The sequence below is a fragment of the Branchiostoma floridae genome, chromosome 11 (genome assembly GCF_000003815.2).
Source record: "Branchiostoma floridae strain S238N-H82 chromosome 11, Bfl_VNyyK, whole genome shotgun sequence".
Lineage (NCBI taxonomy): Eukaryota > Metazoa > Chordata > Leptocardii > Amphioxiformes > Branchiostomatidae > Branchiostoma > Branchiostoma floridae.
In genome coordinates this window covers 4,686,847-4,704,489 of record NC_049989.1, presented here as the reverse complement: position 1 = coordinate 4,704,489, position 17,643 = coordinate 4,686,847, and the positions used below count along the sequence as shown (strand labels likewise).

The 17,643-nt window shown below is 42.9% G+C and overlaps 1 protein-coding gene across 3 annotated transcripts in view; it reads left to right on the top strand.

Annotated features, from left to right (window-relative positions):
• Window positions 1-17,643, top strand: part of LOC118426751 (lysine-specific demethylase 2B-like) — a 65,506-nt gene that overhangs the window by 23,052 nt on the left and 24,811 nt on the right. For all 3 annotated transcript variants that reach the window (XM_035836308.1, XM_035836307.1, XM_035836306.1), the window contains exon 5: window positions 13,893-14,065. In XM_035836308.1, coding sequence (XP_035692201.1) covers window positions 13,893-14,065 — 173 coding nt within the window. The remainder of the gene's footprint in view (window positions 1-13,892; window positions 14,066-17,643) is intronic.

Here is a 17,643-nt window from a genome sequence, read left to right as displayed (position 1 = left end):
CTGTATTAGCTGATTACAAACTAGCGATTGGTCGTACATATAGTGATGTTTTACGACGTAGTCCAAAATCTAAACAACCGAACGGAAAGTTGTTGTCTAAACAGGAAATGGTCATGTTTGGTTGTGTCTGGACGCACTAGCCGCTCAACCATGCTCACGCGTACGGTAGGAGTGATACAGATTCAGTAGGAGCTTCACATGTGCCTAGCCAGGTACACATAATACACAAAAGTTTTCTATGCCTGGAACCGTAACAAACGCGTGCGTAAAAGCCACATATTTTCTGCTCCAAACCGAGTTAGTGTCTATTTATAAATGAAGTCATGAGTTCCTTTTGTCGAACTCTTGACGACCAGCATCGCTGGTTTGAACCAATCTGCCATAATTGTGTCGTTCCTTAAAAAAAAGTTCTATGCCTGTATCTGTAGTAATGAGCTCTTTTGTGTAGCGCACTAGCTTTGCCGGCAATCGTCGGCAGCTCGTTATATTCCATTTAACGACCTTTCACAGTTGAGCATATCTAAACTCCTAGCTTTGTCTAAAACTATCGAATAAACAACGTCTGGCGGTATGGTAACAGGTACATTTTACAGACGTCTCGATTCCTGTGTGATATTTCTGAACGTCGAAGGCATCTCTTCTTTTCTTGAGCTGTAATAAAATGCTTACTGATTGGCATGTGCTGTATGTTCATTTGTCATATGGAACATGGCTTCCTTGCAGCATGTGATATAACCTCCTTGCTTACAGCATACAAATGCCGGCGCTGTTTAATGTAAAGTAGCTTTATCAAGAAGCATTGCGGTAGTTATAATATGATATAGAGCTCACATTTACGATATTCTGTTTCATTTCTAGTATTTGTCCGAATTCTGTACCCTAGATTTGCCTCTGAAATTGTAAATTTCCTGTGGTATTCTTGTAATGGTTATTAGACCAATTGTACGCTTTGTTTCAAATGTCTATAACGCAAAGTAAAATATGCTAAGGTGATTTAGTAATTTATCTATACCTGCATGATCCATGCTGTGTCACAATAATGCACTCCGCATGGTAGGTAGTTTCGGTGCCATTATCAGGTAGCAGAACGTTGTTGTCGTTGTTCGGTGTCCCCCTTGCAGAGTACTAGACATATAATCCCTCTTACTTACGTTGTGCACTCTCTATTTATTTATTGTTTATTTTTTCAGGCACTGTGGCCCATAGAGACGTACAATTAATGATGGTCTTAAATTTAAAAGAAAGAGTATCTCATGGCCTATCTACAACGTAGCAGTAGTTCTTCCAGAACTTACTCGTAGAGAAGATGTAATTGAATGAACCCTGCAGTTGGTACATTTAACATGGGTCTGAAAGTCCGTACGTGTCATGTGTTCCTTTGTGCGGCGGCGGAAGGGCCGTGTGGCTGGCTGTCAGTGCGCGGTGAACTATTGGCCTGGCGAGATGGCGATCAATTGTGTGGGAGCCCCGCCTGGAGCCGTGCCAGCCGACTGGTGGGCGTGTTTGTTGTGACGGGAGTGGGAGTCAAAGCCACGTCCACGTGCTCCTACTGCCGCTGTTGCTACTACTGTACTACTGCCGTTCTTGACGTTGTCTGGTGGAGTGTATGCACGGATGTACTGCTTGTCTGACATACTGGAAATCTTGATGCTGTTGCTGCTACTTCTACTACTGCTGTACTTGGCGTTGTCTGGTGGAGAGTGTATGCACTGAGTCTGTTGTACTGCCTATCTGACATACTGGAAATCTTGATGCAGTTGCTACTACTTCTACTACTGCTATACTCGTTGTCTGGTGTGACGATGTATGCACTGATGTACTGTTTGTCTGACATACTGACTGCTACTGTAAGATATTTTACCGCCGCTGCTGCAGCTACTACTACTACTACTACTACTACTACTACTACTACTGCTGTACTTGATGTTGTCTGACGTGACGATGTATGCACTGATGAACTGCCTGCCTGACATACTGGAAGTCTTGAAATGTTTGTGGTGGTTTTGTTTTCGCAGTTCCGTTAGTGTATATAAACTGTTTCATCTCGAATTTTTGTAATCTCCAAGCAGATCATGCTGTGACATAAGATAGTATCATAAGCTTGGTAAGGAGTTTAGCCGGCAGAGGAGTTTCATTGACTATAGCTGTACTATTGTACTTGACGTTGTCTTGCGTGACGATGTATGTGTTGAACTGCTTCTTCTTTTAAGTGCCAAACATCATTAGGTTGAGGGCTCAGGCACTGGGGGAAGGGGGTCATTTTCTAGGTGCAGGTGCAGGTGGTTTGTGGCTAGCTGGTTGGTGGCTGGTGACTTTTGGCTCCTCAGTAGGCAGTGGCGCCGCTCCCTGACCGCTACTCTGCTATGTGACGTTGTACTGCTGATGTACTGCTCTTCTGACATACTGGAAATCTTGAAGCGTTTGTGCACTGGTGGTATTGTTTTCGCGGTTTCGTTGGAGTACATAAACCTCCCATCCCGAATTTTGGCACCGGTTCTACTGTACTACAGAATGGCTTCAAATGCGAAAAACTCATTTTCTCACTTGCACAAAATAAAACCATCACAAAAGATATGGGTTTTTTCCGAATGTTTTGCTAAAATGTTACATCAAGCCAAAAGTCGAAGTTTACATGCTGTTACCCTTTCTGATGTTATGAAAATGAAAGGTTCTTTTACGTGGTTTGGTAAAATGGCCTGGACGTAACTAAGAATTTGCTTCTGTGTTCATAGTTAATGTGTTCTTAGACGTTATGCCCAAGTTTCAAGACGGATTTTGATCTAGACCAGAACTAATCTATAGCCTGAAATTCTTCCGCCGCACTTCTCATCTTGGAGGTAATAAAACTTCAATATAACGTCATTGAATAGGAGTTCAGGAGTTCTGCTCGGAATACCAAATGGCGAAGTATCTTGTTTCTTTCGCACTCGTATAGACATATTTTCTATACAAGAAGTGATGTTGTCATCCAGGATGGTCGTCAACATATTTTTCATCGCGTAGAGGGTGAGAAGGCCAACATGGCACGGCAATAGCCACACGTCAAGCACTGCAGGTCGCATAGTAGTACGGTAGGGGGTCCGTCATCTGTCAATTTGTTTTTTGATCTAAAATTCTAAATGGCCGTCAACACAAACGTGCGCAATACCAAATAGAATGTTTTCGTAGGATGAAAAATGGTGGTCTAGATGGAACCACCTCGTTTTATACACATTTGTACACCGTCTGATGACCTTTAAAAAAGTTGATTATACTGATGATTTTTTTTAGTTTCAATTTTTTTCAACTGACAGGTATATCATAGTTACCTAGAACTAGTAGAAATAGAATATGGAAATTTGGGAGTATGTTAACCAAATTGCTTGCCGCAGTCTAAGCACGCTATTTCTGCAATATATGTCAAATATATTACATCTTCTTCTTCCGTATTTGGCAGCCCAGTTTATATTACAACACGGTGCGCAGACCATGTATTTGTATGGTTAAAGGCAATCTCTCACACCTATTAGATGACTGGTTACGTTGAATATCTGCCTGGCTGCCTGTAACAGGCGCGCTCATTAGACAGGTTTGCCGCCCAACATGATTACAACTTCCCGGGGACAGGCAGGTATTATCGGCGTATTGACTGAACAATTTACGCCGGGAATCTCGTAATGGACGGTTTCTCTTTCACCAAGAAGCTCCATTGATGAAACGTTAAGGCGCTGACTACCAACAGTATAGCTGAAGAGGCGTCGCTAAAACTCGCTCAAAAGACAAAAAGATGGACCAAAACGTCGACTTGCGAGGTGATTGTGAAACAATACTATTCATAAGCCAAAAAAAACAGTTACTCAAGCAACTGGATATGATAATTGGAAACGGTCAGATGTTTCAAACAACATCCGTTGTTTTTCGTCAGTGACAGTGGGGATGTTGTTTGAAACGTCTGACCATTTCCAAAACCATATGCAGTTGCTAGAGTAATTGCTTTTTGGCGTATCTTATTACCTGAATGTCTAACCTACATCGACGTATACCAGCATCACTCATTGATGAGGGTAATAGACGCCTTGATGACCTATGACTTTTGATGGGAAGATTTGCTCATACAGATAATGTAGCGTTATTACCGCAGAGTTACGGGACAAACGTAACGTTCGTCTATTCGAAAATTGATCAGCCTGCTTCCCGGTATTATATGAATCGTTACCGCAATACGAAATCGCATCGTTCGTAAATAATCACTGCACCGGCATGCCGGGGGAAATTGCGCTGTTTCCTTGGGAGCATTTCCGCAAATTATTTTCACTGACGATGTGAAAATATCAAACATTGTTGTTTTCTTTGTTGTTGTCAGATCTTTTGACTCGCGTTTGTTAGTTGTGCAATATAGGAGTGTGCTGTATAGTCTGTCCCATTAAATTTGGGTGTGTCTATAGGTACTAGCCGCTGAAACCTCCATTGTTTGTCCTTAAAAAGGCGACGAAGGTGTGGTCTGCCCTTAATTATACACTCATCCCCTTAAGACCCTTAAATGTAGCCTCTGGTGATTTTACATAGAGTCCTATAGCACACCTCTAGAGTACCAAAAAGGCATGTTCTCGAAAAAAGGAGGTAGCAACAATGGAAGTAACGTATTGACTCCCGGCGAGGGCAACGGATGCCGGCCTAATAGTACGTGTGAAATATATTTTTTATGTGTTGTAATGTAGTTTAACTAACCGCTACTTCATGATATTCACGATACTTTATCAATCAATTTACTTCAAAGTGTATCAATAAGCTTCACCATCCATGAAAGGGATTAAATCGGTCTTCCTACAAGTCAGAATGATGTTTCGTTCTACGTTCTAACTTAGATATCTGCAATGCATAGTGTTACGCATGTGGGTTCAGCCTTCTGCTCAGGAATTCGTGTGTATGTCGTCGTTTTGCTTTCATTATCACTAAAAACGTACACATGATACGTAAATCTTAGTTAATCGCTCTTGGTTACATCATTTTAGTTAAGGAAACGATGAATATGGCTGTGACTCGACGCTGAAAAGAATCCAGTTAATAAAGAAAACTGAACCCTTGTAGCGTAAGTAGAATCCCAGTTCTAATGGACTGATATGTTTTTGAACATCGTATAATACTGACAGATGAGACGGTGGATAGATATCACCGCAGGAGACACGGTTTCGCTGCTTGTACAGTTAGCGTAGATCTCCAAACACTGCGGCCGTGATCGGAATACGGGGCTGTGTGTACACATGACTTAATATCAAGGGCACGGTATTCTGTGTACAGCCGCACTCTCCTAGCGCCGATAAGCGATCCCGTGTCTGAATGGTCTCAGGTAGTGTGCGGTGGTAAGCTGAGGATCGTGTGGGTCTATGAACGATCGATCACCAGACGGGGGGTTGTTGTTGATCTGTCAGGAGAGACCCATTCTTTCAATGCTTAGACTCAACTTGGCGATTTCTTATAATACTACTGCTCGCCATGCACCAGATACCTCCAATTTGTCATTAATGTGTCATTTGTCATTCTGCTACTCCTGGAAACAAACAACGTTTCCAATAAGTCTGATTTACAAGTAAGGATTAATGCATACATTTAGTTTCTGCAGCACGCTTATTGAAAGTATATTTTCGGTAGTTGGTAGAAGCTGTGATCCTTTAATTGTGTGATTGTTGATTTTTTCCATGTTCATGTGTAATGCAACGTTTCCAATAACTCCGATTTCCAAATAAGGTTTGATGTATACATAGTTCGTTCAGGACGCATATTCTATTGAAAGTACAATTTTGGTAGGTAGTGGTAGAAGGTGTGATCCTTTGATTGTGTGATGTTTGACTTTTTCCGTGTTGATGTATAATATTATAAGGGACAGGCGAAGTTGTAATCACTCTGCCTCTTCATTCCGTCATTAACCCAAACAGCATGGCGACCCCTGCCCCCTGGAAGAAGCTTACGACAACACAATTCCATTTCATGGACTAAATCAGTCTTCTGTGAAAATCCCACTTGCCTTAGGAGCACTTTGTCAAAATCCCGCTGAAACACAAATGGCCGTACCGGTGTGACTATGCACCGAATGATGAACCAGAGTACCTCAGGTGTTTACCTGTAGAAACCTTATATAAACCTTATCATCTAAGTGGTTCAAGTAGAATCGACTGAATGGGTTGTACATAATCTCCAAGCAGATCCTACGGTAGCATAAGATAGTACCAAAAGCTGGCAGAGGAGTGAAGCCGGCATAGGAGTGTGTTTCGCTACCGGGCAAATGGACACCTTTTGGCTGACTACACTCCTAGGCCAGTTTGGTACTATCTGATGCCATTGTAGTATCTGCATCGAGATTAGGTTGTACAGTACAGGCCGTTGTGATGTCTGTGCTAATTCCAATGAAAAATGTTGGGTGGAATAAAATCAATAGCACGTTTGATTCTGATTGCTAAACATTTTCTATAAACTAATGCAAAGACCTAAAACTGAAAGGCTCCGTGTATTAAAAAGAAAAGACCCAAGACATATGTTGTAGTTAAGTTGCTTTTCATGAGAGGGATTGACCCGCGCATATCCCGCCCACGACTGTAATCCGGTGAAATCAATCCAATTCCGGGAATTGCCGAAGCGTGTTTATGGTTTGCTGATGAAACAGGGCGGGGTCAGCCGGTAACCCCGCGGTATCACGCGAGAACAAACTTCGGTAATAATGACATTTGTCATCAGCTCTATGATTGGTCAAGCGGGTCATTTCTTCATATCGTACATTTGATTTGGTCAATGGTATGTATGTGTTTGCACCCAAAATCAGCTAAGCTGCTTAGGTTTACCATGTATTGTATTTTCTGCAATTTCAATAAATCTAAATCTATATGGTAGAGACGAGACATAACCTCCAATATGACATCAATTCTCCAAAGAGCATCAAGTGACAACATTGAACGTTCTGCATGAAACAGTGCTGAAAAGGACTGTACTTACTTGTTCCATAGGTTGTAAATCAAATCGTCACTAACTATTAAATGCCAAATAGTTACCTAAAACACGAAACAGAAATCGTCGGTAGCCTGTAGCTGTACAAACAATGCCTATTATTTATACAATGTTGAAGATAAAGGGAGTACGATGGACTTCACTAATGAGACGTATTGACGCTCCGTCACGTTTAATTGCACATCTAGAAGGTGTACAAAGCCAAGCCAGAGTAACAAGGAACTGACTGAAGCTTTGAGCCAGACTGTTGTTGTTGTACGTCTTCCGAGACGCAAAGAGCCGAAGAGATATCTTGAAGATGGTTGTTTACCTGTGCATCACCACCAGCTGGTAACCATTGTTTACGGCATGACAGTCATCAGCAGGATCTCATCGTGTATGGCCATGCATATGACACAGTATGGCCCAGACATGTCGGTTTGGTCATATGGTATTGGTAGATAAGGTTTCTGCACGCATGCTGCCGTGGTGGGGAGAGATGTTATCTGGTGTTTAGCCGGTAGCCGGTGGATTGCTTCGCTTTGCTATGGATGTTTATCTAGTGCGAATATTAAAACTACTAGCTGACCGTCCATGGTAACATGTGGGACCTAACAGCCACGATATACTCTTACAATTGATATTTATACACTGCCTCTTTGAATGCCAGTTCATCTCTTTCAAAGTTTGAATTTTTGTCACGCAATGCAATACAGAGGTTTATGTGTAATGGAACATTCATTTTCGGCAAGCGAAATCACCCTCTTGCCAATAGCTTACACGGCGCTGTTTGCTTTCACCAACTTCCCCAAACAAATGCGTTTACTACGCATTGCTTCTTCTTGTAGTTTTCAATTTCTGAAACTTTTCGAACATCAGTGAATCGTCTTGCGTTCAGTGGCTGTTGCGACACGACATCGGCGGTCCCTCAAACATACACCGGCCCCGAGAACACAGAGTAAAGTCAAAGTCAAAGAACAGAGGCAATCTGGCTGGAAGGCCTTGGTTGGCTTTTTGTGGGAGGGGATCCTGGCTTTGTCTTTCAGTCCCCGATGCTGTTAGCCTGGGTACCATCCGTATTCTACCGGGGCTCGCGCGCACTCGGGGTTAGGAGCCCCGGTAGATTACGGATGGTACACAGGCTACGATGCTGTAACAGATATATAGTGTTCGCTGTGTGACCAGACAAGGGAAACATGCCCTACAGTAAATGTCGCAGCGATCTTTACCGATCAACCAAATAGATCGGATAAAATTGCAAACATGTTAAGAGCGCGACATTAGTGGCATATCGCACCTGCGCTCCGAGCGGGAGTACTGGATTTGTAGGTCGATGTTGTTGTTGTTTCCCGGTCTCGCTGTGGAGATGGCGGGACGCTGCGTGACCTTACACTGCCGAGCCTGGGATTAATCATCCAACCACACGTCAACATGGCCGGGACGGGCCGTTATTGGTCTGTTGGTGCGGAATGGGCGATAGTCTTTGCCTGTTTGTAGTAAAGAAAATTAACTAATTTGTTTATGGACAATCAGATAAGAAAGGTCTTACGATATAACATTGCTGGGACAGGCCGTTATTGGTCTTTTGGTGTGGCATGGGTGATAGTCTCGGTCTCTGCCTGTTTGTAGTAAATAAACTGAACTAATTTGTTTATGGACAGTTAAATAAGAAAGGTCTTACGATATAGTTTACATCGCCTTGTACACGTAGTTTAATGTAATGTTTTAGTAAAGAATAGTCAACATCATTAGTACTGTTGGTACGTATATGGGATCATACTCAGGGATTCGAACTCAGTACCACTAGGTTCTGAGTCAAGAACCTCATTCCACAAGGCCACCTGTCAACAACCCAAACCACAAGACCGTTGTGCCACCTCGTATGTGGTGAAGGTTTTCTTTCTTATGTGATATATCTTTTATAACTATACTATAGAGTTTGATAGAGTTTAGTAAAGTGTTATAGTTTCGTATCAAAACTATGGTCAACGAGCCTTCTAGGTAAAAAAAATAAGTGATAATGGTCCCTGGGTCGTTTGAAAGCGATCAACTTGATGGAAGACAGTTTATGATCGTCATAAAGTCTGGGGACCAAAAACTCTTACGTCAGATAGATTTACAGTAGTACCCGAATATCGTCACCAAATTTGTACTGCGGTAGTTGGTAGTCTGGACATTTTCTTTAACAGGAGACATCAGAGAGGTGAGATTTGGGTAAGGGTCGGTCGGTCAGTCTGCGTGGCTGAGGTCAGCCGTGACGACCCTGTCCAGGACATGATGGATGTGTTGCGTGCTCGACAAACACTCCTTCCCACAGACCTATCGTCCTACTGCAGAGGAGCGTTGACCTACTTCTTAGATCTAGAACATTGGACAGTATAATCTCCATGCAGATTTACCAGTGGCATAAGATAGCTATAGTATAAAATAAGGAGTACAGCTGACCAAACGGAGTTATCGGCCACTGGCCATGGGTAGCCAACCTCTTAAGTTAGGCCGGCTTCGCTCCTCTGGCAGCTTTTGATACTATTTTATGCTACCGTAGGATCTGCTTGGAGATGCCGACATTGTTCAGTGTTGTGTACCGTTTAGAACGCGTATTGGACATTGGATTGGTTTAACCAAGTACTTGTGGATGTAGAAACACGTAAGACAAAGTGGAGTCAAGCGCCCAATGATATATGTCGTGCAAATGTGAAAATGTTTAGAATCTCGCATGCATAATGTAGCGCATATGTGTGTTGTTTGTGTGTTATCTTGTTGTTGTCGCTCATGTCCCTGTTCAATCTCACAAGATGCTGTCTCTGCTTGGTGTTTTTATGTGATGTCCTCACTGGTTCACCCTAAGGCTTTTAGTTTTTGGATCTTTAGGTGCTCTGTGCGTGTGTGCTCTAGCATGGAATACTCCGCGGTTCTCCTTTGTGAATCTTCCCGTTGTTTGACTTCTTTGCATATATAGCGCGAGAAAGCCTCTAAATACACAATCATGTTCATTTCTTCACTCAGGTCTAGTGTTACTATATCCATGTAAACCATTTTAATCATTGTCCACATGGGAATTAGCGTAGCTTTGGTTCTTATCTTGGCTTATCTTCGTAACGCCAGCTATACGCACGTTATCAGCTATCGTTTACGAGTCTCCCGTGACTTCGTCATGTTGGGAAGATTCTCGTCTGAGCTTCCAGTAAATTATTAGAAATTCTGACAAGTTCTTTTCAAAATAGTCCATCACGATAATGCCTGACAGTTATGACTCTAATTGAAAAATACACTCGTCGTCATAATTTTCACCCCTTTTTGTTTATAACCATTAATCTGGCAACCGAGCCGTTCCCTCAGCGGTTATGTTCAATCAACCGTGTCATATTCGAGGTTGTATAAAAAAGATGACACAAATGTTGACCCGAAGAATTTGATGACAGAAACATTTCCTCCCTTGAGAAGCGAAGCGCCCATGAATCTCTTGTGAGAGTGAGTGAAGGGTACCGATGAAGAGGTCCATCGTGCGTGGGTTTCTAGATGGATTGTACCCATGGGTTTGCGAGCAATCCGTGCGTGTAAGCGTGGATTACAGACCTATGTCCAATTATCTGACAATTAGAGTCCATTCCTAAACACTGCGCGGGTGTTTGTTGCCACTGTTTACAATCAATTTCAAATCTTTCTGACTACAGTTTGTGATGTATATTTCATAGTTTCCAAACAGAACGTTCGAAATTTGTTCTAAAATGTTTCCATGCTTTCTTGGAATATTCAAAATATTCATGACACTGAACAATATTCCCGACATTTTCTAAAGAACGTCTAGATTTCGAAATGTGATTTTTTTCGAATCTTGTGCATTTGGATAGGTGAACTGTGGCAGAACCTGCTGCGAATTAGCTTATCACACCCGAAAATTGCCTACTTGTAGCGAGCGATACAGAACTTTTGATAGTCTTGTTGGTGCCATCTCATCTCACTGTAGCTGTATGACTTTTATGTAGTTTATATGTCAATGCCAAGGTTATGTCCAGGAATATAGGCTTCTTACAATTTTATCACGGTATGTTGGCTAATGGACAGAATAAAGTATCCATATTATGGTAGAGGTATTTGTGAACAGTGAAAATGTGCACAGAAATACATAGTGCAGTGAGGTTCGTACGGTCAACTACAGACCACAAAATAGAAAGGAAAAAAAAAACGATAAATCTTACATTCGTAATATCTGTGCCCTCATGGCACAATCAGGCAGTGGGTTCCCGGGGTTTCAGTATCTTTTCTAATAACAAAGCGATTTTTGCATGATGAGAGTTGATATGTACGGTAGCGGGTTCCCTTTCATGATGGATGATTGTAATCAGGATAAACTACGCGTAGTCATGCTGTCTCGCCCCTGAAGCTGCTGAAATCAATACACGACAGGCCTCACACACCAACACATTCCCAGAAACATGCAATCTACGCGCCATTAGCGCTAAATGCAATACGCCATCCTCACAATCTCACCGTAACGTGACTTTCAGCAGCGCCGCGCCGGAGGACAAGTTATTGGAATTTAGATAGAAATGGAAAGCGCACAAGTGAAAGTGCTTTTCCATGGTTATGGATAGGTTTATGCGCTCTGAAGGAGTCACACGGTCATACCTGTGTTAAATCGACATTATACACGTTCGGAAGAAGCGTACAAATGTCACAAAGCTGGTGATGCCTTACCCATTTTTATTTTCTGCTTGGTTCATTTTTGGTTCATGATTGAAAAGCTCTCTCACGTTTTCGGCTTCACAATTACCATCTAAGAGGGCTTGCTGCCTTGGTTTTGGCTATGGAATACTGGCATAAAGTGTATTCCAATCTCGTGAAAATGATATACCTTCATGTTGTATATTTCCACGTTTATATATTCTATAATAACAATTTCTATGATGATCCGATGTGGCACTGACAGGTATGTTTTTCATGTTGTGAAAACTATTGGAACCGTCCCAAGCACGTGGTACAGAGAGAGATGAGTGGTTTGTGTGTCGGCCTTGAACCTCAGCAGTACCGTCCCACATGGTGAGACTCCTGTAGAGGTCTGGGTCAGGTGGTGGTGCACTGGCCACTTGCCAGCCACGTGGTCCCACGTGAGTCCCCGCGTGCTTACATGGTGCCTCGTCGCGCCTTGTGACAAAGTCTGGGTCAATCGGTGAAGTTCAGTAGTGTGCTCTTTAAGTCGTAATATTAGTATATAATTCTTTACTTTCACCTTGGATTTAAACAGCCCTTCATAGCTTCCACGAGTTCCTTTTAAGTTCGAGAAAACTTGTAACGAGAAGTCTGTCCCACAAGCATATTAGACCTGTATCCCTCCTTTGAAATGGTCAATTTTCATAGCAAACGATCATTGATTCGTCAGGAAGAGATTGTAGAAATATCCCAGTCCCTCCCTGACCCTTCCTGTCCCATGATATTGTATGCGTCCTAGTCAGTGACCAGTTTGTATGACTCACCAATCCCTGTGTCCATATTTCTGCATCACCGGCGTACTACCCTTTGCGACGATATGCATGTATCTCGTCGTCATCTACGTTTTTGGTGTCACATAAAGAGTTTCTGTGTCAGCATCCCTTTCCCCCTCTGATAAATGATTCTTGACTCCTCTGCTTGTCCGAATGACACAATCCCCCTGTGTAAGCCCCATCTCATTATCACCCATCCCTCAGATCCGCGTGATGAACTAGTCTCTACCAGACTCCGAGTCGCTGGAAAAAATCGTAGAAATGGTACAAATAGAGGAGTATGCCGGCCAGAGGAATATAGCCGGCTAGGGTAACGCGACCGCGGATCCTAGGATCGCGAGCTGTTCCCTGGCCGGTTATATTCCTCTCTATTTGTTCCATTTCTACGATTTTCCAGCGATCCGGAGTCTGGTAGAGACTAGTGATGAACCGTAGAGCTGGGCCGGTCAGTCAGCGTTTGGCTGAAGTAGACGGGAAAGTGTGAAAGGCCGAGGAAAGCACAGCTTAATGTTTGCAATTATAGTAGTTGATAGTGTGTGAGATGGTAGGGACGTGACTGTCTTTGTTCCACGTGAAGCAGAGAACACGTTATTCTTCGTAATGTCCGATAGATGCTACCAATGATAATGTGTTTTCATACAACATTGTCATTGAGGGCTATTGCCGGTGCGTGTTGTACGTGTCAGCAAGTGGATAGGCTTTCAACTTGCATCGTGTATCACATCCCCTCGGCTATATCACACTTGAGAACAGAGGAAAGTAAAGCATAATGCATCCCTGTAAGGAATTGGTCAAATTTGCAGTGGTCGTAGGCTGAAAAGTGAGCAAGTGATTTTGCAATGTAATCCTACAGTATAAAGTAAATTTGTCCAATGTTGGCCTGGTTTCAACACACAGAATATAACACCGACTGCAGTAATGCGATCTAGGTTTAACCATGGGTTTTTAAGGCACCTAGAGCGTTACCTGTTATTGTTTATTACGCTGGTGGCAGCGGTGACACTCTAAAAACATCAGACGCTGTATGATATTATGGACGAAGACCAAAGGCGTGCAGGAGAAATCGTGATAGTGCTGAGCTCTTGTGTGAACCGCATAGCCACGGCACGGCAGTGTACCGAACGTCACATTCTCAGTTCCGATACAAGATAACTTTATTGGACGTTTCAGTGTTGCCACTTAATCAAAAACCAATGTACAATAATTCATCAAAAAGATTTGCATTGATAATAGTGTTCTTCGTTTAGTGTCATATTGCGCCAATTTGCTCTAATTTGGCCATTTTGTTAAATAAAAATAAAAAAAACGCAAATCCAAAGCCGATTGGCGCTGTTTCCGCCACTTTGCCAATGCCTGGTGCAATTTGGCCCAGCCCCACTTTAGCAAACTCGTTAAAATGATGTTTCCGACCAAGAGAACACGCAATGACCATTCCGTGTGTTGTGTTTACTACAGGGAGCAGGCGCATGGTGGACGTGATGGACGTGAACACGCAGAAGGGGATCGAGATGACCATGCAGCAGTGGACCAAGTACTTCGAGCAGAAGGAGCGGGAGAAGCTGTACAACGTCATCAGTCTGGAGTTCAGCCACACCCGCCTGGAGAACCACGTGGTGCAGCCAAAAGTGGTAAGGCTTTGGTATTCTCCAAGCAGAGGTTGGGTCGCGGGGATTGGTACTACTATAGTGGCCGGGACTGTTTACTAGCTCGTTCACTCAGTAAAAAGAGTGAGGCGATAAAAATTCCAGCCACTTCTTATCCCCGTACCCCAACCTCTGCTTGGAGAAAAAGGCTTTAATGCAGTTTAGAAAGATGATACGACATGTCTTAAGGTGGGTTCACACGTGCGTATAGTTTTAAGCGCGTATTTTTTTTAGGTCCGTATAGAGGTAGTAGCCTCTACCAGGCTTGACTGGTAGTTGAAAAATATAGACATATAACATGCCAAACGAGTTAGCTGGTGCGTCGCAAGCCATACTCCTCGACCACAAACTCTTTTGACATCTAATCTGTCTACATTTCTCCAATTTCTACTATTTTTCCAGTGACCTGTAGAGCCTGGTAGAGGCTAAGAATGTCCTACGGACCTCATACGCACTTAACAATATACGCACGTGTGAACCCAACTTTATTTACTTTATTTGCGATCGCCGTATAGTGGAATGGCAGCCCTAGCCGCGAGCCAGATCTTCAGTTAAGGTCCGGACGCATAGGTCGCACGTTCGCAAACTGAAGATATTTTTGGTGTAGTTTGTTTGTGCATTCTTGCTCAAAATTCATCTGTCTTGTTACGGAAAAGTTGTAACCTTGTGCTGACTACGTGGATCACTTTGCCAAATATTTTAAAGTGTACACATGTTCATCGTATTCATCACCGTGGTCCAATGAAGCCTTAAATTTTCGTTTGTTCTGCTTGTTACGCACGGTGAGCATCAATCCACAATCCGCGTGAGTTTGATGTATTTAAGTCACTGATTTAAGTATTGATGAATTTGCGGCGAAACTCATGGGTAAGTCTGTAGGTAAAAAGTGTAATGAGTAGCAAATGTTAAAGCTATTAAGAACTACATACAAGACCCTACAATGTTGTTTTACAATGAATATACCGTGTTTTAATATTGGAAAATACAGAACAAAGTGTGATAGAGTGTGCTAGGTCAGTTTACCTTCAGTTACGTCAGGTGCAGGTACAGGTACAGTTACTGATACCGATACAGTGATTTCGATACAGGTCCAGACCTGCACCTGAGCTCCTTGACAAAGTAATCAAGGTCTTCAATGATGGCAGGTAACAGCCCTTCATAGCTGTAATGAATAAACAGTTAACGGAGTATTTATTTAATCTTAACACATCTTTTGTGAAGCCCGTGCTTTTGAGAGGATCTCAAGGAGAGTGCTGACTTCAACGACCATCTTTTCTTGTGATAAATTGCCATCCATGTATTAGGAATAACGTTTTAGTAACAAAATCAAAAGGTTTTACACTGGAGTATAAGTGAATCCATATACAGTACGTTATTGCATTGATACAGTATTCCGGTATTTTGGACATGTGCACATCCCTATAATAATAGCATAGCATATGAAGTGACTGTCATCAGATGTAAAACTCTTTTTGTTGTGAGAAAGCTTTACGACATTTCACACGATTTATCAAAACACATTTGAATGATTCTTTGAATACTGTACTTACGACATTTACTGGATATTCCGCCGTGCGCTGTACTCTGGGTCTGTGATTGATAACTCCCCTCCCTCATGAAAGCAGCGGTAACCGCAGTGATAAATTGTGGTTCACACCGGGCAATGATTTGTTTCGTCGCCAGTGTCCTGACGTGTCGGAGAGGTGACAGAATGGGGCCTCCTGGAAATTCCTTGTCCTGTGACCTTTGACTTTGCAGAAGAATGCTCTATGTTACGGATAACACGTAACTCACAGCCGTTTTGTTAGTCTTTGCCTGTCTTGAATGTAATCAAGACTATCTTCAAGACCTGAATGTAATCGAGACTATCTTCATTTGTAACTTTGTAATGTTGAAAATATTACTTTTATGTTTTGAAGTTTATACCATATTCTTACAAATATATGTGGCCTTTGTTGAAGAGTTCCTTCGGTTGTTTTCTTTGAAGTTACCGTTGTCTTAGCCCAACACCCACCGGCCAGTTACAGGATGGCGAAGTTTGTTTTATTACACAGACTACATTTTGTACCGTTTTAATAGGATGCGAGAAGTTCTGTTTATTTTTGCAATGTATTTCAATATCTATTACTTCATTAACTCTTTATCACGGTTTATTGTGACCTGTACTTGGCCCATTATGGCAAAAATGTGAAATTAAGGTCTTCATTCATTTAATGATAGATACGTGGACACAATAAGATGGAGTAAATCACCAGTGTTACACTTACAGGTGCAGGTTCTCTCATGGCTGACGCAAATGCGCGGAGATCAAATGCCTTCTTTAAATCAACAAGCACCGCGGGTTGATTTGTGGGTTGTAAGCACCTTACCCCGGCTGACCTCCAGGCGCACCAAGGTTGTTCCTGTATGTTTACCGCCTTGACATTTACTGTAAGCCGCTCAGAGGTTCACTGAAGACCAGCAGCTGTTGGATCATTGCCAGAGGTTATTGTGGTCTGCATGTACGTGCACTTGATAAATATATAATATGCCTTTATTATGTTTGTAGTGCACACATAGTTTACACCTTTATGTCTTTGTCACAGAGCCTTCCGTACTGTTACATCTCTGTATAAAAGGGTTCACGTACATGAAGTCTTGACCTGTGGGACTCCAGTTCCAGGAAGGGTCGACGAACTCCGTGTCAGAAAGACGTCATCACAAACTGCAATACTCAGACGCTGTTTGAACAAGGAGCCATTCCCGACGGATTTAAAGATTAAGTTCAAGATGGCAGGATAAGATGAAAGATACACAATATGGAACGACTGTCTCTGTGCTGAGTGGGATTTTGCTTGTTCTGTTGGTTTCTCGTCACGGTGACCCCTGCCCCAGTCGATCACGCTTGAGCACCCCTGGAGACAACAGCGGCCGGCGGCACACGCCCGGGGATCAGTCTGGCACAGCTGTCTATCACGGCACAGAAAGAAGAAGTAGCCTGGCATCTAGCCTTCCTGTACTCTACCTTTTAGCCTATCACGGCACAGAAAGAGGTAGCCTGACACTGTAGCCTAGAGTCCAGCCTCTATTACAGCACAGATCTATAATGGAGATCCCAATAAAACAAACAAACAAAGAGCACCGAAAAAGGTAGCCTCACATCCAGCCTGCCTATAGTCTAGAGTCCAGCCTCTATCAAGCCAAAAAGAGCTAGCCTAAAACTGTAACCTTGAGTCCAGCCACTATCACGCCACCGAAAGAGAAGGCTGGACACTGTAGCCTAGAGTCCAGCCTCTACCACGGCACCGAAAGAGGTAACTTGACATCTAGCCTTCCTGTAACCTAGAGTCCAGCCTTCTTCTTGGCTTTGCAGGGGAGCGGACCAAAGCTTTCGACATCTTGTTATGCATTTTATAGGGCTTTCTGATCTGTCAGGTTTCCTTTTGGAGCTGGTGCCGGACCTCTGCTTGGAGAGTAAGAACTCACACAAGGCTGAGTCCCAGGCTGCGGGGACCCTGGTCTCAGATGGAAGCCACCGAGTTCTCCCTCTGATAAGGAAACCCGACATGTGAAATGCTGGAGAC